The sequence below is a fragment of the Sciurus carolinensis genome, chromosome 8 (genome assembly GCF_902686445.1).
Source record: "Sciurus carolinensis chromosome 8, mSciCar1.2, whole genome shotgun sequence".
Taxonomy (NCBI): Eukaryota; Metazoa; Chordata; class Mammalia; order Rodentia; family Sciuridae; genus Sciurus; species Sciurus carolinensis.
Window position 1 is genome coordinate 77,609,428 of NC_062220.1, and position 22,038 is coordinate 77,631,465.

Consider the following 22,038-nt stretch of genomic DNA (forward strand, 5'->3'; position numbering starts at 1 on the left):
GGCGGGAGATTGTATTCTCAGCCATCTTTGGGAGCTGCTTTCTTATCACTTTTGAGTTGATTTTAGGGTCTGTAATGTAAAAGATTTAGAACTGGTTTTATTGAGAGAGAAGTTTTCATTCTTAATATCTACCTGTAATTCCCTTTTACCTTACTTGAAAGTTTTGAATTTTTCTTTCTTTCTTTTTTTTTTTTTTTCTTTCTTTCGGCTTGGGGGGGTTTATTTTGGTGGAATATTTGTATGAGATGACAAATAAATATTTCAGAAAATCGTTTTCAGAAAAAATGGGCGCTTCAGACAGATTTCCTTTTGTGAGTCGTATTGATGAGTTATTTTAAATTATTGTCTGAGTTTCATCAGCATTTTTCAAATTTTCTTAAACAATTTTAAGAACACTTAAACTTTCATAGGAAATCAGAAGTGTGCTTTTCACTTAAAACTTGACTTAATTGTCACTATATGGGAACCCAGAAAAATAACTGTTTCAGATTTATACAGTATTTAAAGCTACTTATTTGAAGTTTCATTTTTGTGGAATTTTAATTTTCTTTAAAAATTTTGGTTCTTACAAGTCTTCAGATTAAACTTATAATTTTGCAATAGCAGAGGCTGCCCACTATAAATAGATTGGTTATAATATAGAAAATTTATAGTACACTGTATCTGACAGGAATATTGTCTAGTCAGCAATTTTCCATCTTGGCAATTCTGAGACATTGGTTTACAGTATTTCTATTTTGTAAAGTAAATCATATTTTTCTAATTTGACTTTGCCCTTGATGGTTAAAACTGAGAGCCATTCCATATGCCTGATCCATGTGTTTATTAATATAATACACTTAGCATATTTTATAATAGGCTTTTGTGAGTATGGTAAGATAATTTGAAGCCCTGAAGGGTTTTTAAGATACTAAGTTTCAGTCGGTAGGTTCCAAAGAACATAGATTGCTTTATAAACAAAATCAAATACCTTAATATTCATTATCAAGTTTAACATTGGAATTTCTAGTGAATATTTTATAAAAGATTTTTCCTTTTAATACAGTACATTTTTCTTTTGAATGAGATATTCTTTTTATTACATTATTTTAATGTACTTCCTTAGACCTTATTTATATTAATTTATTTTATTCCGATTAGTTATACATGATAGAATGGATTTTGATAGTTCCTTAGACTTTAATATCCTTGTATTTAATACTTTCTTGTACTATAAGTATTCTCATTCATACACATTTTATTATAGATATTTATTTTAGAGGTTTATCAAATATTTACCAATAACCATGCATTGCTTCTAATTATGCAGATGTGTTAAGTGTCACCAGTTTGTTCTATAAGAAAAGCATAGTTCTGGCATTTAAATTATCCAAGTGGAAGTGTTTTAAGTTATATTTACCTGAATAAAAAATGCAGTTAGTCAAAGTTTGCTCAAAGAATGAGGCCATTAAACTTGATAGTAAATTCAATATGAATTTTTAAATTAAACTACTAAAACATGCCAACCTTGGGAAAAATACATATTGAGTTGAAAATGCTATTCTGATTTGCTCTACTTTGACTCCTTAAATGATAGCCGTTTTATTTTATGTACAGAGAAAATGTGCTATGGAATTCATTATAGAACTGTTAAAAAGGTGGCCATTTAGGTTATATTAATCACAGTTTCCATAGAGTTTTGGAATAAAGTAAGTCACATAATTTTAACCTGAAACTCTTTCAGTCAATTGAATTTATTAAGCAAAATAAACTCCCTCTAGTGGTAGGTCTCACATTGAAAATTATTTTTATTAGTAGGAAATACATTTCGCATGTATTAAATTTAATCCCACTAAAGCATCTTGTACATAGTACCCTCTGAATAGATGTTTCCTTTCTTTTTGGAGTAATGAAAGTTAGGAAATTATAGAATCTGAAACAACCTTGCATACAATCCATGTTCCTACCTTCAAGAAGAAAATCTCAAAGACAATATTAGGAGTAGAATCTACTGTAACTCTTCTTACAGAGTTGTTCCATGCTTAGTAAACCTCCTCAAAAAAAAGAACATTTTTATTTACATCCTGTTCTTTTATTCTCTTTGGAGTTGAAAGAGTTTTGTTGTATATGTGTGTTTTGTCTCATGAAGAGAGTTGAAAAGCCCACTATAGAATTAAATAGCATCTGTTTTTCATCTAGTGACAATAAATTTGAATATATTTTTGAAGTTTTACTAATACAGAAAAAAAATGGCATTTCAGTTTACCACATTTCTAGAAATTTAGTACTGAATGTCGGCAAAGAATAGGTGTGGAGTTGATAACTACAGCACTTAGAGATGATCCCCAGCAGTAGTGGGGATTAAGCCAGACAGTGCGAGGTGAGATGTCAGGACTGGAAGTAACTTCTGAGCATTGGAGGATCCTCTGTTAAAATGCACCCTGATGAAAGCTTTTACTTCATTAACATACTAAAAAAAGTGGATATAAAAGCATTGTCTTTCTTGCTATTCTTGCTAAATTTGCAGTTCCTTCTCCTTAAACATCATGAACCCCATTTGTACAATACAAACTCACTGAGATTTTATTACTTCCAGTATATTAGCCTCATTAAACGTTTCATGTAGATGTAGTGTGATGCCATTTTCTAACAAGCATTTGAAATAAAAAGATAGGTCTTTTCAATTACATAACTATTTCTCCATCATCAATTTTCTCAAATAGCTTTATTTAGAAAGTTTTATATGTTGTGGCTATGGATGCTCTCACACTTTGAAACTATAAAATGAAGTAAGTGGAAATGTTTATGTATAGGTAACATTAAATGACAAAATGAGAAAGAAAACTTACTGTGTAAATTGAGAGCACTGGATCTAAAGTAAAAGATGAGTTCTAATTTCCTCACTGTTATGATGTAGTCAAGTTTTATGAATAAAGCAGAACATTCTACTCCTACACTACCACTATCACTATTAAAACTAGCAGAACCTCAGCATTTTATAAATTGTGAAGACTGCTAAAGATACAGATGAGAAAGGACCATAAGTTCTATTCTTTAAATAATTTTAGCTTATATTTTCATAGAACAATCAATTCTATGACACAGTGAGAGGTAGTAGATGATTGTGTTCTGTTTCAGATGTGTCTGAAATGTGTCACTTCACTGGTAAATAAACTTAGATACCACATTTTTGTTCATGAAGTTAATCAAGGCAATTACATAAAAATAAAAACCATACAAATCTTTTATTTATTCATTTATTTTGGTTCTGGGATTGAACAACAGGGGCCCTTTACTACTAAACTACGTCCCATCCTAGCCCTTTTTATTTATTTATTTTTTATCTTGAGACAGGGTTTCTTAGGGCCTTGCTAATTTGATGAGGCTGGCATTGAACTTGTGATTCTCCTTCCTCAGCTTCCCAAGTCTCTGGGATTACAGTAGGTTGCCAAAGCACCTGGCAGAACCATGCAAATCTTTAACAATAGTTCTTTTCTACTTCCACACTTCTTTTTTTTTTTTTTTTTTTTTTTGCCTAGTGGTTTAACATAGCAATCAACTGTTCATTAGCACTTATTCTGACACAAAACAGTGTTGTATACATACCACTTTATTTCATTTTATAATAGTACCAAGGGAATAATATAGATAGGGACCTGAAGTTTAGATTCAGAATTGGTTGGATAGTACATGAAAAACACGTTTGGATGGTGGATCCCAGGTCTTTTGGTTCCAAAGCTTATGTTCTTAACCAACTTCACAGTATTGTCTAGTGAACAAGTTCAGCGATGCATGTGGTACACCCATGTCCTAGGGATTTCCTGTTGTCCACTGTTTCTCCTCAGATAGCATTGTGGCTGAAGTAAATTATTTGCCATTTCCCATCATGATTTGTACTTGCTCATCCCATGCTTGTGTTCATGTCCTTTCCTCTTAGAGTCTCTTTTTCCTATCTTGCTGATTTGCTTCCTACCTCCTTCGTTTAAAACATTGTTTATAATGGTTGCATAGTCCTCTATTCCATGATTTCACTGTTTTAATTTGGGGGGAAATTCTGTTACTCCAATCTATTAATATTTTAACTAGTATTTTAGAGAACATCATTGAGATATATAAATTCTTATGCTAATTATTAGTTATTTCCTTAGGAAAAATTCCTATAATGGGAATTTTGGGGTAGAAAGATATGTATACCTTTAAGGTTGAACGAAATATTACACTCTAAGAGGTAGTGTCAAATTAGTTGTGAAAAAGATTGCTAATAATATTCTAATTGGCAGTCTGTGGACATGGTTATATCCTTTCATTTTTGCTTGAAAAATATTATCAAAATCATAAATATACAGCCAGAGAATTGAGAAGTTGTGCTCCATTTGTGTACAATGAGTTGAAGTGAATTCTACTGCCATGTATAACTTATGAAAAAATTTCATAAGCAAATAAAGGTGGAGAAAGTAATTGCACTTATATGTTGGGTTTACACTTGTATATAATAGTAGGGATATTTAGGTTTGCAAATTTCCTATTGGAGGTGTCCTTTATATATCATTTTTAAGTTGTTTTTCAATTTGTTCTGTTTTCTTTTTTATTGAAATATTGTTTTAAAAAGTTGCTATACTTTATAATAATACATGCATATTTAAAAAGTCAGTTATATATATATATATTTATCTGTAGTATGTGCTTACATGCATAAACGTGTGTGTGTTTATAGGCTGTCTTAAATTAAGCAATTTAGGCTTTGTCCTTTGATGTCTTATTGTGGTAAAGATCTTAGCACCCTTTGAGCTCTCTTTAACCTTTTTCACCTTTCTCTATGATGGCAATTTTGAATTAAATTCACTTTCATTATTTCATTATTTTTGACTACATATATATATATGTGTGTATATATATATATTACTTATTTACTGCTGAAATAAGTAATATGCTTATTGTCATATGCTGTGATTACATTTTCCTTCCAGTTCTGTGCTAACACTGATTTTTTTCTACCTGTTTTCCATCTTCATATTTATTTGCATCTAGGTTTAGCTGTTTATTAGGTTTATTAGAGACAGTTTGTGTTTCTTTCTCTTTGTTTTCCTTATTTTGGTGTGATTTTCTAGAAGAGCAGGATAGTTGTGGGAAGTTAATGTATTCTACTGTCATGAAACCAGAAATGTCTTGCTTGTATTTAACACCTGATATAAATGCCTATATCTTCATCTAAGCATCTGGATCATCACTTTTATAGCATATAAATTATCGAGCAATATATTATGCTTATTTTGTCTTGTTATAGAATGTATTTCCTTCTGGTAGGAAAAGTAAGCCCTTTAAAGATAGAATCTTCTTTTGTCTTTGTAGCCATCAGAGCACCATGTAGTACCATACACATAGTAGGCATTTGAGATTCACTAATTTAACAAGTTTCTACCACTTAAAAGTTTTGGGGTCATGTTTTAGTGATTCTGGTATGACAGATCCAGATTTATGTAGGTTCAAGGGGTATTTTTTTTTTTTAAAGGTGAACATGCATAGAAAAATGTAGGTAAGGGAACATTCATAATTTTTTTTAATATTATGGGAAGAATAGTGATCCCTAGGGCATATTTCATTTTTCTGGTTTTTATTATTAATGTGTTGTGCTAGAAACTATGCTTTTTCTTATCTCATAGGGAAAGCAAAGAACCCATCACAACTAGAAAGCAGCAACAGGATAGTGACAGAATTCTAACTTATTCAAAGTGACTTCTAGCCAGAAATTTCAGAAATTTTTGTAAATTATGTTTTCTTCCTATGGGGAAGAAAATATCCAGCAATATTTACCATAAAAATGAAACTTGACTTTATTTGTGGCATATATCACCTCTATAATATTAAAATAAGCACATGATTTATAAACACTTGAGCTTCTTTTTCAGAGTAAGTATGTATGCACTGGCGCTCAGGGGAGAAAGTACAGAATAACTGTGGGTTAAGAATGGGCTTCATTGGATGTAGTTTGTTTGGTAAAGGGATTGTATTGAGGACTACTTGATATTTCCTAGCTAGTGGATGGAAAGTAGGACCATCATAGATGCTGTGAATAAAGATATACTGGTAGATTGAAGCAGCGGTAGTAGAGGAAAGAGGTGTCAAAACAAGCTCCTCAGTACTGAGAGCTAATTTCTAGTTAGAAAACATTACTTTAATTTCATATGATTACTGAAACCATGTCTTTGCATGTCATTTTTGAGACTTTATAATAAATATATTAAAAACTTCAATTTAAATTTTTATTAAACTGGATTGTCAGTTTTTTTTCTGCTTTGCTTCAAACAGTGGGCACAAATGATGGCTAACATTTAGATTGGGATGTTGCAAAGGCTTTGAAGATAGCATTCAGATTGTTGTGGGACATACTGTTGGGCCTCTTACCACCAGTAGAAACTGTGTGAAAGGTTTCTAAAACAGAAGCATGGCATGCAGTCAGCCTGAGCCTTCATTTCACAACAGTTTTGATTTACAAGTTGGGACAGAATTTTGGGGTTAAGGTTTAAAAAAAAAATAGTAAGCTGCTTCTTTGCCTCATCAACATCTTACATAGTCTCTCTCATTTCAGATTTCTGATCTCTGGATCTCACAGTGATGTTTATTTATATTTGAATGTAACCTTTTATTTAGACATTAGTTGTGATTATATTGTATAGATTTAAAGACATTATGAAAGTAAAAACATTAGTATAACCCATGATAACTGCAGTTGGTTATTTACGGTTATTCTGTGCAGCTTTCATTTATGTGACTATATATGAAATATTTCCACAAAATGATTCTGAATATTTCTCACCAAATCAGTACCAAATGAAGTACTTTAACAATCCATTTGAAAGCTTGAAATCTGGTGGAAACATACAGCAGATTTGAATTGCTGAGTCTGGGGAGTAATTATTGACCCTGACCTTACTTAATTTAACTCTGTGCATTTCACTTTCTTCTGTGGCCTACAGATACCCTGGTTCTTCTCTAGTCTGTCTTATACTTCTCCTGGGTGATAAGGAGTGATAAAGACAGACATTGCTGCCTGCACCTCTTCCTCAGGCCTATACCTAAATGCGAGTATCACCCATGGCACTTTACTCCTTATTTAATACACCTCCCATTAGGAAACAGTTATTTTTCTAAGCTAGAAAACCCCAAGTCCTTTGAAACCGCTCCTCATTTAGTGTTTTCCTCTCCTTTACATCCCTTACCAACTTAGTTCTTTGAACATTTGAATCTGGGTTGAACCTTGCTTCAAGCCACTCCTTTCTTACCATCACTGCTTGGGGGCAGGCTCTGATCATTTATTTTTTAAACACTTCTGCCTGGCAAACAAATCGAGAATTCACTCTGTATCAAGTACTGTGTTGAGCACTGGGGCTACAAAAATGATGTTTCCATAGTAATGTGAGGAACAGACAAGTATATAGAATTAAGTTGCTCAACTCTTGACTTTTGGAAATTTGATTTCATGCTAAATATTTCATAAGGTATACAACCATATATTAGAGACGTGGGCAGTTTTGCATTATATAAAGGAACAACCTCCGAATCTACTGCAGGGTTGACTACCACAAAAAGCTGGCACTAGACAGATAGTACAATAGACAGATAGTACAATATAGAGAATGCTTTAGAGCCACCGTTGTTTCCCCTGTATCCTATCAGCTTGTCTTGCTTCAGTGTTTGTGTTACTTTCTTCTCCCCAGTGTTTCGTAATCATCACTGGAAAGTTGCCAAGAGTGCAGGACTAGACTGTGTACACATTTTCAATTTATGTGAAGTTATTTGTATAGAGTATTCCTTAACATAATGGATGTGTAAAACATTTGTTCAAGATACAGAAGTTCTTTGGGAGTATATAATCCACTATAAAGCAGGTCAAGGAAGACTTTTTATAAAAGTCTTAAGCAAGGACTTGAAGTGGGTAAGATAGAACAAAGAAGTTGCCTGAACGCATCAAAGTGAATGTTGTTAACTTTAAGATTAAATTTCTTATTTCTGGGATGTAATGGACAAGGAAGTCTGATGGAGGAAATGAAGCCAGAGGGTAGACAGAGGCTAGAAAGGTTATGAAGAGTTTCATGTGCTAAGCTAGGGAGTGTGGACAGTTCAGAGCTACTGAGAGGTTTTAATCGGAGGAGTAATATGGGCAGATGTATGTTTTGGAAAGAAATTTCTAGTGATGAAATCCTAACTTTAGCAATCCCTGCCCTGCTTTCCATATTCTGTATCACCAAAGGCAGCTTGGCAAAACAGAACTGATTGTGCTGATCCCAGCTCAAAGCTTAGGATGACTCCCAGACAGTTTTTCTCCCAGTTTTCTGTGTGGACTTTGAAGAAACCTGGTGTTTTCTCCATTTTGAAAATGTTTTCATCAGATGCCCACACACTCCTCCTTCATTTCATACACACCTGGGCTGAAACATCACGTCAGGGAGACTTTTCCTGGCTGTCAAAATCAGCACCTCCATCACTCCCTAACTCCTTACCCAGCTTTATTTTTCCTAATACCTGGAAAAACTGTATATTTGTTCATTTATTTCCCTGTCCTCCAGCTGGAATTTGTGCTTCATGAGGGCAGGAATTCTTGTCTGTTTTGTTCACTACTAAGTGTTCTACACCTGGCTTGTGGTAGATGTTCAAGGATTGTTGAAAGAAAGTGGCCACAACAGTCTTCCTCTTTTTTCTTTCAGTCTGTGCTTTACACTGCAGACAGGGACTTCTGCAGTACCTTCTTGTACCTCCTCATGAAATCCTATCCATATTTCAGGATTTGGCCTTCATGCTGCCTTTTTCTATAAAATCTTTTTTCTTTAGAAAGTTGTTCCTTCTACTTAGCCTCCACAACATTTTTTGACTGTGTAGAAATGTTTTCCTAGGCTATGTAGGAAGTGATAAGTGGGAATAAAGTATTTGTTAACTATTAGTTTTAAACAGTAGAGAATTATACAATGTGGTAAACAAGCATTATAAGTAAAGGTCGAAATTCAGTAGTTGGAGAAATACAGTAAGTAGGTGTGATTTGAATTTGATTATAAATGTAGCATGATTATAGGAAAATAGGAGATAGTATTGACTCTTATCTATGCACTACTTTTGTTACCCCTTTAAAAGTAAAAATAACATGAACTATTACAGAGAAAAACAGAAATAAGGTACTGAAGAAATTACTTGCTAGGGAACAGAGTAATTAACATCTTAAAATTCCATGTTTACTTTTAGTCATCTTTGTACATAGAATATTTTCCATGTATATCATTTGAAATATAAATTATCTAAAAATGTCTTGATTTTGAATCAAATTAATAGCACTATACCCAGGCCATTTTCTACTTTTTAAGAAATATAATTCAATATAATTTCATTTGGCTTGTCAAATGTCTTTAAGAATTCTTTGGAAAGGTGTAGAGAGATATAGTCTAAAAATCACTTTGGTTTTATATTGTCTTCTCTGTTTATATTTCAGCATGGGTATCAGATGATCTCTGAATTGAGCTGAAGTGGGGTTTCATTGAACTTTATAATTGAGATACAAACTATGAAAGCTAATAATTAAGTGGAGTTATTGCCCAGTCATGAAAGCAAAATTTTCTGGTAATCACAGTTAAACTCTAATATTTGTCATTGAACAAATGTGAATAACAATGGTTGAATTTATTCCTGTTTTAATATTTGAGGACCACATTGGATGGCTACAGGAACATCTTTAGATACCAGGAGTGCTTGGGAAATCATTACTATTGGAGTGATTATGAAAATATATAAATAGAGGGAGCTGGGAATGATGAAGATAAACTTTTTAAATAGGGTTTACCTATTCATCTACAACATAAATGATGCTAGGATACTTCATGTGGAAGATAGCAAAGGAAGTGTGATTTTCACATAATTTAATATACATTTATTTTCTTTCCTCAAAAAATGACTGTCTTTCAGTGAGGGAAAATAAATTCTAGTAGACTGGTCAGTTGGGAATTACAGCACTTCGTATGTATGAAGTTTAGTAAGTAAGTGTTTTCATATGATATATTTAACATTTTTCCTATGATGAGTTCATAAGCTTTTAATAAAACATTATGAAGAATTTTACCCTTTCCCCTGTTTTTCTTAATTAAGATATAAAAGGAAGATTTGGGTAAGATTTATGTAAACTTGAAGTAGATTTTTAAAGTTTGTTTCATTAGAGAAATATTTAAGAGATGTTATAATGTGATAGAAATTTTTGTTTTATATTTTTAAAGGATTTTTATGGTATTTTGTTTGTTTTTCAGAGTAAAGCCAATCCCGGCTGAAGGAATCAAGTCAAATCCTTCCAAGCGACATAGAGACCGACTTAATACAGAATTGGACCGTTTGGCTAGCCTGCTGCCTTTTCCACAAGATGTTATTAATAAACTGGACAAACTTTCAGTTCTGAGGCTCAGTGTCAGTTACCTGCGAGCCAAGAGCTTCTTCGATGGTATGAGAGCAGGGTTTAATTTTTCTATAATAACTTATAAAATATTTATATTAAATATGACTATTTCTGTGTTGATAACTGTAAAAAGTAGCTATTTGTGGAAAAAAAAGTTTTGTTTACTACTATATAGAGAAAACTTAGGTGACAAACCTGAATTTAATTATTTCTAAAATCAGTTTTACAGTTTCATTCATCAAACAGATGCAGCCACTTGAAACAATGTTATGGTGCCTTTGAAATTCCATGTATCTAGAAGTTATGCTCCAATTATATGTTCAAGTTCTCCATCTTCCAATTTGATTTTCAAAGCCACTCTCTTTTTTAGAAGGCAAACATTATTGCTGGATTTTTTGTTTTTGTGGATATGCCATTTCATTTATCCTTTCAAAACTATATATGTATTTCTACTCCTTTGTATTAATGTATTTACTGCCAGAAAATATAATTGAAAGTTTTTCTCTTCATTGGAAATAGCTCTTCAGTGTAGGAATTAATAGAATTGTATTTCATTCTCCATTTTGCCACTGACAAACTATTTGACTTTAACTAAATCAGGTCGCATCCCTGCATCTCAGTTTACTCAACTATGAAAGTTAGGGTTTGGAGGTAAGTGCCTATATAGTATCTGTGACTTTTTAAATATATAGTATTTCATAATCATAGAGTGTTTTAAATGGACGTTTTTGTTGAAAATAATTATTTCACATTGAACAAATAAAATTAAAAATTTTAAAAATTTTAAAATAAAAATTTATTTTTATTTCACATTGAAGCAATTATTTTCAATGTGTTTTTTAATGTCTGAATATTTATTAAATTGTCTGTTTTTTTAAATTTTTAAATATTTTAAATTTTTTATTTGTTCTTTTTAGATATACATGTCAGTAGAATTTTTTTGGCACATAACACATACATGGAGTATAACTTATTCTAATTAGAATCCTATTCTTGTGATTGTACATGATGTGGAGTAACCCTAGTAGTTTATTCAAATACAGGGCTAGGAAATTTTTGTTCGATTAATTCTGTCCTTCCACCCCCTGTCTTTTGTTCCCCTTTGTCTAATCCAGTGGACTTTGTCTTGTAAAATAATTCCTTATTTTCTCTTTTATCTGTTTATAAATTTCAAATAGATTTTTTTCAGGGAAATTATCTTTTAAAAATGTTGTTTTACAAAGTATAGTAAAAGAATTAATGAGAAAATCCAAGTGACCTATATACCATGCTTCTCAAACTCAGTGTGCTTGTAGTCACCCAGAGATAATGTACAGATGCAGATCCTTATTCAGTAGGTTTCTTTGTGACCAGAGATTCTGCATTTCTAACAGACTCCCAGATGATTTGATAGTGCTGGTCTAGGTCACTAGGCAATACCTAGACAATACATTTACAGATACCTGAATTTGTTATTTGTGTTTAGAATATTGCAAGACAATTTCCCTTTAGATTCTAATTTATATGATTTGATGTGTTTAGTCTGAGCATTTTTTTGCTTGCTTGCTTGCTTATTTTGTTTTTTCTTTTGGACAAAAACTTGTGGTCTGGGCAGTATACACCAATTTAAGGATAGTGATTTCAGGAAAGATTATGTATTCAAAAATTTCCTAGTAGACACTGTTTTCTCATATTTGTATAAAAAGTCTTTGAATATTCAGTTTCATCTTATCAAATCCTTCATCTTGGAGATTACTTATGCAGTATGCAGTGATGTGTCCATGAGTGTGTGTGTTTTAGTTATCTAGTCTTTTTGTGATATAGCTGAAACTAGAACTCAATCTGGATTCCTTATATTGTTTTTCCTAACCATATCTCAGTTATTTCTTTTTTCTGGGAACCCTTATATAGTAAAGCTCTGAGGACTTTTCACCTGGATCTCTAGTTTTCAAGAGAAGTACCTGGAAAGCAATTATCAGCATCATCTGGGAACTTGTTAGAAATGCTAATTCTTGGGCTTCCCCCTAGACTTATGGAATCATAAATTGCTTGAGGGGCCAGGTGCATGTTGAATTTTGGGAGCCACTGCTGTAAATTGAAACCTTGCAACCAGGCCCAGCTTCACCGAATTCTATCCTGATCTTTATCATTTATCATTTATTCACATAATGAACCTACCGCTTCATTATGTAGTGGGGAATTCCATCCCATACAAGATGTCATCTATGCCATTAGAAAGTTTTAATGTTTGAGTAACAAGTAATCATACAATCTTGTTTGAAAGGAAACTCAGGTTTTGCTATCAGTAGATATTTTGCTAAGAAAATACATGTATTGAAAACTTAAAATATTTCAACTTAGTTGGAAGTCTTTAGTTCTTAGATTCTTAAATATTTATTGACCCGAGTCATTTTTCTTTTCCTTTATAATAAGGAATCAAACTATATATATGGAAAAGAGAAAAAAACTTGAAGATTTTCCCTATTTAGAAGTAGGGGAGCAGAACTGAAGTTGTTTAGAATAATCAGTGTGCCATTTAAGTACTAACATAATTATTACCCTCAAGGTAGATGTGTTTATGTAAAGATGTAGAGGTACACATATGTACATTTAATGCATGTTATATATGTACATGTGTAAACACACACACACACACACACACACACTTATGGTTAGCCTGGTGTCCTGTCATTTAATGCCTCAGAGGAGATTGCAGAATCTACCTTTAAAAGAATGTTATATTGATAACAGGGCTTACAATGGAGTTCTTATTTGTTAAAAAGTATTTTCTCAGCTCTTCATTAATGAGTTTTTTTTTTAAATTCTGGTTTAGTGTATTTGACAGTAGGATCTTATTACCTATTCATTTAATCCCTTTATCAATTTTATTATCTTTAATTTTAGATCTTTAGCAATACTAGTTCCAGACTTCAGTGTGCATGAGAAGTACCTGGAAAACTTATTAAAGTACACATTATAGGGTATACTTCTTATATGCTGATTCAGTAGGTTTTATGTAAAACCCAGGAATCAGTATTTTAATAAGCATGTTACAGAGTCTGTGACAGTGTCTTAGTCTGACCTTGATTATCCCTTAAGTAGTTTTAAATAATCATTTGCTTTCCTTTTGGAAGAAAAAATCTAAACATACAAAATTTTAGGAAGACTCTAAATGTATTAGCTTGGATTTTAATGGTGTACACATACCTGATATAGTGCCTTAGCTTGTTCAATACAGGAATGTAGAGTTAGATGGAAAGCCAGGGAAAAAAAATCGATTAAAAAGTGAAAGAGATGCCAAAGTCTCCTCCAGATCACTATTGGTCTGGAAAGACAACACAACATTTTAGAGCACAAAAAGAATAAAATTTTGAGGTTTACCCTTACAAACTGAATAAACACTAAATGCAAACTAGGAGATTTGAGCATGCTGACAGTGCTTGGGATTTTGTGTCCAGTTGAACCCTTTCTCCCACTGTTAGGGAAACGGTATATAGAAGTGAAGGAAACTCAAAATGAATAACAGGATGCAAACAGGGGGTGTGTAAATTCCTGCGGAAAGAACAATATAAACGAGTAATCATACAATCTTGTTAGAAAGGAAACTCAAATTTTACTACAACAATAGATATTTTTCCAAGAAAATACATCTATTTATTGCACGTTTAAATAATCCAACTTGGATGGATCCTCTTAATCTCTGGAGCCATGACTATATTGCTGTTACTGTCTGAAAAGCAACACTTCAGATTTAAGTATAGTGTTAATATTTACCTACTTCTAATTAATTGAAAAATTCTAAAATATAACTTTGAAGTACTTGAATAGAACTTAGTCATTTTTCACTTATGGCAAAGTTCAAAGCAGTCTGTTTGATACTATTTGAGTGTTAAGTTCAACCATCACATTATCTCTGAGGTGGAAAGTATTTAAAAAGTTTAGATAATGACTGTGATCAGTATTGGTTTATTTACAGAGATGATGATTTTGGTGGTTTCAGCCTATCCTTTGAAATTGTTGGTGTCAAGGGAAAGAATTGTTTCTTCCTATGTTGTGTCTCTTAACAATTGTCAGACAGTTGACATTGGGCTTATTGACCAGTCTAATGAGTATGACAATGTTTTATTCTTAGTAAGAGTAATTTCAGTATATATTACATTTTTAAAATTAGGTTTTTATTACCTTTGGAAATGCTCATCATCATGTAGGTATTATGTTCAAATTGTTCTGCTTTTTTGACAGCAACTCCCAAAATTAAATTTTGGAAAGCAAAGTAAACACTTGGGCGTTACTATCTTTGCTTTTAAAAAAACAAATATCTAACAAGATAAAAAAAAGGCAGAAATAGGGGCTAGGGATGCCTGGGGCCCTGGGTTCAATCCCCAGCACCAAAAAATAAAAAAAGGCAGAATTGTGTTTCTTTCTGTGACAATAGTATAAGTTACGTGTCATGTAGAATTTATTAATTCGGTAAAATATTCATAGTAAAAATTAAAATGTAATCATTAACTGTGAAATCTTTTATATCTTCTTTTATACCTGAGTCGTGGGCTATTTTTACAACATCTTTCTAATTGAGATGTATGAATTTACTTTGTGGAAAAGAACTTACAAACAAGAAAAAGATGATGATTTTGTCTTGGTTACCTTTAAGTGTGACAGAACTGAGTTTGAGGATCTGAGTTTCTAATTCTAAAGCCCTATATTTATAACTGTCATAAGAAATAGTTTCTGCTTAAGAACTAGGAACTGCAGAACAACATCTGAGTCTTGATTCATTATGCATGCTTAAAATAATCCCACTTTATAAAGTGTAAAGTTATCGATGTGCTAGAATATTTTAAATTAATGAAATCTAAAACTGCAAAAGGAAGGGAGGATACAGTTTACTTATTAGATGTGATGTTCTAACAGTTATTAGGTGTGATGTTAGATGTGATGATTGAACTTTTTTTTTTTACCTCATCTATCATGGATCTTAGTGGAATTTATTTTAAATTAAAAATCACTAATCTTTTTTTGTCATTCTTTTGCAGATTCTTTGTTTATTCCCAGTTCCTTAGGTTTTGAAAAGAGAGGATTGTGTTTATTAATCTTCAGCTTGTGCATTTATGTGAATTTCATTCCTGTATCACTTTAAACTAGAACAGTGTTCTTGAAAACTATATGTATATGGCGTTTGTGTGTATATGTGTGTGTATATATACATACACACACACACACATATATATATACACACACACACACGTGTATACAATAAGAAGAAACTTCAACAATCAGTAAAAATGAATTAAATAATAAATTGCTCTCAAGGATTGATGTTTCCTTAAGTCTAATGGATTTATACATCTACTTCTCATTCATGTAAAATTCTGTCACACAGCAAATGTGGTTTCAAATTCTAGGAATGTACAAAGTAGGTTTGTTTGCATAACAGTTTAGCATATTTGAAATCATTAAATGTTTGTTGAGTTTCATTCACTGTTAGCATTATTGTCCTGGAGATTGTGATTTAACCATTTATTCACATTCTAAGACATGAAAATCTAATTATGAGATTTATGATAACTTCCATATGTAAAGTTAAATAAATCTAGAAGTTCTTTGAGATTTTAATTTATGGACTTTAACAAAATCTAACATGAATAAATAAAAGAATAGTAACATACTCTTATTGAGTGAGTATTCAAATCTTGGCTTTTATATTTAACATTCTGACCTGATCAGGAACTTAATCTCTCTTTTCCTCAAATATCCCAATTAACATTATACAGTTCATTATGTTCTATGAATGAGTATAGTGTTTCATGATATAATTTTATACAAAACACTTTCATTCTTGATTGTGTTTTATTTGTTTGCTTGCTCGCTTGCTTTGACATGTATTTAAAAAAACACAGTGACAAATACCTATCTGAGATTCAGACTCAACCTAAATGGGTTGCATTGTATCTTGTACATTTTGTTTCTTTCCTACCTTAAATTTACTAATCTATAGGTTCCCTTTGATTGTTACCTCATGTTATATGGTTCTAAGGTCATTGATTGGCCATGAAGAGGTTGAGTTAATCATAAATTTTTTTTTAATTTTTTTGATTTTTTATTTTTTGTAGTTATAGATGGACAGCATGCCTTTATTTTGTGTTTATTTTTATGTGGTGCTAAGGATTGGGCCCAGTGCCTCACATATGCTAGGCAAGCACTCTGCAACTAAGCTATAGCCCCAGCTCCAGTCGTAAATTTTTGCCTTTACAGTTTTCATTATTTTTAGGGAGGACCACCATTGGGGTTGGTATAGCCAGTCAACTTTTAGAAATCTGTCTTTTTCTTAAATTTTCAAATACAGACATTTAAATATCTATTTTTATTAATCTTTGACCTTTTGTGAGGCATCATGAACTGTTTGATAGTGTTTTAGAAATTGTATTCACATATAACATTAATCATTTTAAAGTTTGTAAGAAAACAGGTACATTACCACTGATCATTTTTTTGTTAATAGTATTTATGCATTATTTTTAAATCCTGCCCTACAGCCCTTTGACTTTGATCAATTTATTTTAGTTAGTAACTCAGACTCATTTCTTTGCTCAGAGCTGGAGATTTAGATTTTGGAGGTTTTGAAATATAGTTTATTAATATTTCAACCATGAAAATGAATAAATTATTCCTTTGGAGATCATGTGGACTAAGAGGAAAAATGTCAAAGCTAAGATATTCTAACAATGGACAGAGGTGGGGAAAGCAAATCTGTGGAGTAAGAAACTGTGCTAAGATGCTAATGAGTTTACTTAAGATGCTGTCATTTGGTATGTCAAGTTCTTAAGTTAACAGGGCCAAAGAGAAAATTGTCCCTGAAAATTTAACCAAATGAAATTAAAGTCATGCTGAAGAATAAATACAAGAGAAGGTATTTTCTGGTCCTTGGTTGTCATAAAATCATTCTGTTGTCCCCATTGGGAGGTTGAGAGATAGGCAAGCAGTCAAATTGGATTAGTTGACTTAATTAACCTAAAATTGTCCATACTTCTTCCTGTTTGTTGTTTTTATTCCCCCCTAACCTGAAGTTTTCCCACATGATATGGGGACACCTTTTATTGTCAGTTTCACAGAATATGCTATTGTTAGTTGAATTCTTGATCATGTCTGATTACAGGTGCCTGGTTTCTGTGTTCTAAGGCAGCATCCCATCTCTCACCTCTGCAGGTCAGGAGGAGAGAGTATCTTGTAGTGAGAGCAACTGGTGGGCAGGAGATGCCAATGTCCAGCTTACTGATTTTGTGACTTCCAGTAAGACCTTTAACCTCACTGTTCCTCACTCTTCAACCTCTCAGCATGGATAATAATAATGCTTGCCTGCCGTTTTAGGTTTGTAGTAGACTAGTCCTAGACATAAGAGATCCGTGAAGTAAATTTTATAATTAAAATGGTATTTGTCACATAAATTATAATTATTTTTTGCAAAATACTGTTATTTTACTTGTTTTAATGGAGAATTTTCTTCTTATTGTAGTTGAATATGCATGGGGGCCTTAAAGGACCTTGTATATAGCATCCCAGAATCCCTTTTTTGAATTCATTTTGAATTTTGATTAGAGATGAAAATTTGCTAATGAACTCTTCAGATTTTTGGTAAAATATGTGGTAATTTACTTCTCCATATTGTTTTGTTTTATAAGAAATGGCATATATCAAATTTAAACACTTTGCTCAGGGGAAAAGAGACATAGCTTACTATTTGGTGAAAACATGAACTGTGGATATAGAGTGCTGTTGTGTTATTACCCTGCTTCAGTCTTAAATTATGTGCTTTGGTTCTGTCTTTGTAAAATTGTTATTAGAGTTATTTTTCCTAATAAGTATCTTCTTTAAACATTAAAATTTTAATTTAGTAAATATGGGGAAGTTAGATCCAGAATATTTCTGTTATTTCCTGAATTCTTATAAGTCATTATTTTCAAAAGAGTGGCACCTGGTCCTCTGTATCACTTGGGAGTTGTTATCCATACAAATGTGGGGCTCCATCCTGAACTTAATGAATCAGAAATTGTAGGGAATGGGGACACAACAACATATTTAATAAGCTTTTCAGGTAATTTTGATGCCTTGCAAAGTTTAAGAATCACTGTAATAATTGATTAGTTATATTCTGTTAGAGTGCAGTTTGGACTCTACTCTTCTATATGTGAAAAGTTAAATACAACTCATTCCCACACTGATAAGCTCAGTTAACTGCTCTTATTGGTTCCATTAATGCAGAAGTAAAATAGTTACAAAGGAACTGCATATAATTAAATATGAAACTGGAAGAATATTAAAGTAACATCTCTGAAAGTCAGTTTTCACCTGAGAGTTACAATAGGACTAACTTTTAAGGGATTTTTCAGAATGAAAATAGTGGATTTTTTTAGTTTTGCTGCAGAGACAATCAGTCTACAATCACAAATGTGTAAACTAGTGTTTGTGTTTTTAAAAAATTGAATTTACTTTCATTCCGCATTGATGATAGAAATTTGTAGGCAAGAAAAAAAAATCTGTCAATATTATCAGAAGCTATTGACACTTTAAAGATATAATCTTTGTTTCCTAGGAATTTAGCAAATAACGTTTTTTTTTAATTTTAGTTTCTTCCTTCCCTCAAAAGAGAACACTTCATTTTCAAAGGAAAAAAATGTATTAAAGTGAAACATGTATTTTTTACTCCAAAGTATGTTATAGAAACTGTTTAGGTACACTTAATATATTATTTGGAAATTATTTGTGTATACTCATTCATATCAGACTGAATTGGGCATGTTTTCATTTAAGAAATTTGCATTACTTAACCCTTTTTCTTGTACAAAAGTTTATGTATTAGGTTGAATTTTATAATAAGTCCCTGCTTTGCTCTCTTTTATTCTTGTATCAAATGGAAATGAAATTTAACTTTCCCTGCCAAAGTAATAATGGGAATGACAAATATTGTAAAATGAATTGAATTTATATCAGTGATTAGGGATTAAAAAGGCATATGCTTTTCCTTGGCAAAATTTATCATGGAATCTCTCTGTTTAAATGCAAACTATAATAACAAAATGCAGATATAGCTACCACAGTCCAGTATTTCTTCCTCATGAATTTTCTTTTTTGAACAATGCAAAGCATGTTTTCTAAAGAGGAGTATTTGGCTAATGGGGAGAAATGGACATCTGAATTTAGATGTATAAGGAAGTAAAGTAGCTTATTAAGAATCATGGATATGGCTAAGTACATGCAGGAATAAAACTTTAATCATTTGAACATGGTGTATTTGTTAATGCTATAATATATTTATACTCTAAATCCAATCATCAAGTAGATTAAATTCTTATTTGTATTAAGCAATTGCTTCATAGACCTCTCAGTGAGGAAATAGTTGAAATATATTGGCATTTCACTATCTGTATGTTGCACTGTCTGTATTCCTTTCACTTGGGAAGGTGGGATGTATCCCACTGATGGGAAACATTTTAATAAATGTCTGTGACAGTACAACAAATTCTTCCCAAGTAGTAGAATTAGCTAATGACTTGATTTTTAGATGTTATATTTTATTTCTATCAACTGTCGTATGTTTACTTTCAGTGGTGTAATGTTTAAAATGTATTAAACATCCTGTTATGCATATGATTTATATAAAAGTTTGCAGTTTTGAAGTACTTTCAGATTCATATCACATAGTCATCATAGCAGTCCTATGAGATGAGAAAGTACTAATGTTAATCATGACTCCTGGTGTTCAGTTTATTATAAGTTTTCCGTGATGGTTTCAGCGTGTGTAACTCAGTTTAGAGTTCGTTATCTCTGTCTCTGACTGTCATTGATTGATTCAGGCAGTGCCCAGGTACTCTACATACTATTTTATCCTCACACGAATTTAAGAGGTAGCATTGTCCTCACTTAAACACGAGGAAACTAAAGGTGAGAGATGGTCAGCATAGTGAAAGAAATCTGGGAGGAAGTTGAAAAACCCCTACATGCTGGGATCAGGCTAGTTGGGGTTTTGTCTACATTCTGTCACTTAAGGCTCTGTTTATCGGGGAAAGAGTCTTAACCTTCCCTAAGTCTCAGTTTCCTAAAATATTCAAAGAAAACAATGCCAGTGTCATAAGGCATTAATAGATATTAAATAAGACATAATGCATGGAAAGTACTGGACATAGAGTGTGTGCCCAGAGTCATTTGTTGCTACTGAATAATAAAATCAAAGTTTTACTCTGATGGTCAGAAACAGCCCTGTGACAGAATTCACTGTTACTCTTCTATTGCTTTACAAGCAAGGCAAGCAATATATACATGAAAGTGAATAGTATAAATATAGCTTCTGATAATTTAAGAAGGAAGAGTAGTAGATATAAGATCAAGAACAAGAGGGAAAGCTTATGGAAGGGTAAAAATCGCATAGTCTGGGTCGAGAAGCCAGGGCAAGTTCTTAAAATGTCCCAGTTGTGTTTTTTAGATGGAACTATCAAGGGAGGGCACCCTTCCTGAACTCATCTTTGCCCCATATTTGCTTAAATCCTTTACTAATGACTAACAAGAGCAGCAGAAATACTTACTTGTGTGTTTTTTTTGACCTAACCTTCCCAGCGATGACTCCCAAAATGCACTTATGCACTTGTCACTTTTCCTACTTAAGCTATGTATAAAAATACATGTGTGTGTATTGCCCTTTTAACATTTAGAATTATAAGAATTGTTTTATATGGTTACATTAATATTAATTTATATTAAATATTACCCTTTCAACTTTTAAACTTTTAAGAATTATGTAGAAAGAATTTGCTCTTTATTATTTTTCACCCATAAGTTCTCATAATACTTTAAATTCCATTCTAGTACTTAATATTTTAGCATTCTTTTTTAGTTCTTCATTTCCTTAGCTTATATGTCCTTCTTAAATGGTCTCATATCTAATTCCATTAACAAATACCTTAGTACAAGCCCCAAAACAAATCATAAGTTATTCTGAGGTCAATAGTCTCTTTAATTTCTTATTGGGATGGTCAAGAAGTTATCTCCCAATGTTATCTTTTTTCTCCTATCAGTGACTCTACTTGGAATTGACATCAATTCCATTGATTAAAATGATTTTAAAGATACTCCTATTGATAATCTAGCCATTTAAATTTGGCAGTTATCATCTATCCATTTTTAGGGTGATTTTGTAATGTGAAGGTGGGGTTGTGTTATTTTCTCTTTAACAGTAAGTCTTATTTGGTGTGACTTTAAATCATGCCCCATACTGTAGCAGCTGGAGAAGCAACAGAGTTTAGTTAACTGGCATTGTAAAGTTTTAGTAGATTCAAGCCAATTTGGCCATTAAAAAGCAAGAAACAACAACAATGTAACTTACAGAATAGAAAGGGGGGAAAGACCATTCTCTCTGCTATCTTTCAATGAGAAAAGTTTAATTATTTCCTTTGGTCTTGATTAATTGTTAGATCAGTTTATTTCACCCTATTTTTTGACCTAGGGAAATCTGTTCTCTGGCCTTTTCAAATTCTTACATTCAGAGGTCAAATTCTGGTCTCTTCTTTCAGTGAGATGTCTTTCAACTTCTGCAAAGACAAGAACTTGGCATAAGATTCTGGTATGACACATGCATTGATTTACCAGAAAAGACACTGCAAACATGA

General features: G+C 32.1%; 1 protein-coding gene across 1 annotated transcript in view; it reads left to right on the plus strand.

The window, feature by feature from the left end:
* The window catches only part of Ahr (aryl hydrocarbon receptor), a 51,893-nt gene that overhangs the window by 1,343 nt on the left and 28,512 nt on the right, over positions 1 to 22,038 (plus strand). Inside the window, exon 2 of the mRNA XM_047561858.1 lies at positions 10,260 to 10,447. Coding sequence (XP_047417814.1) covers positions 10,260 to 10,447 — 188 coding nt within the window. The remainder of the gene's footprint in view (positions 1 to 10,259; positions 10,448 to 22,038) is intronic.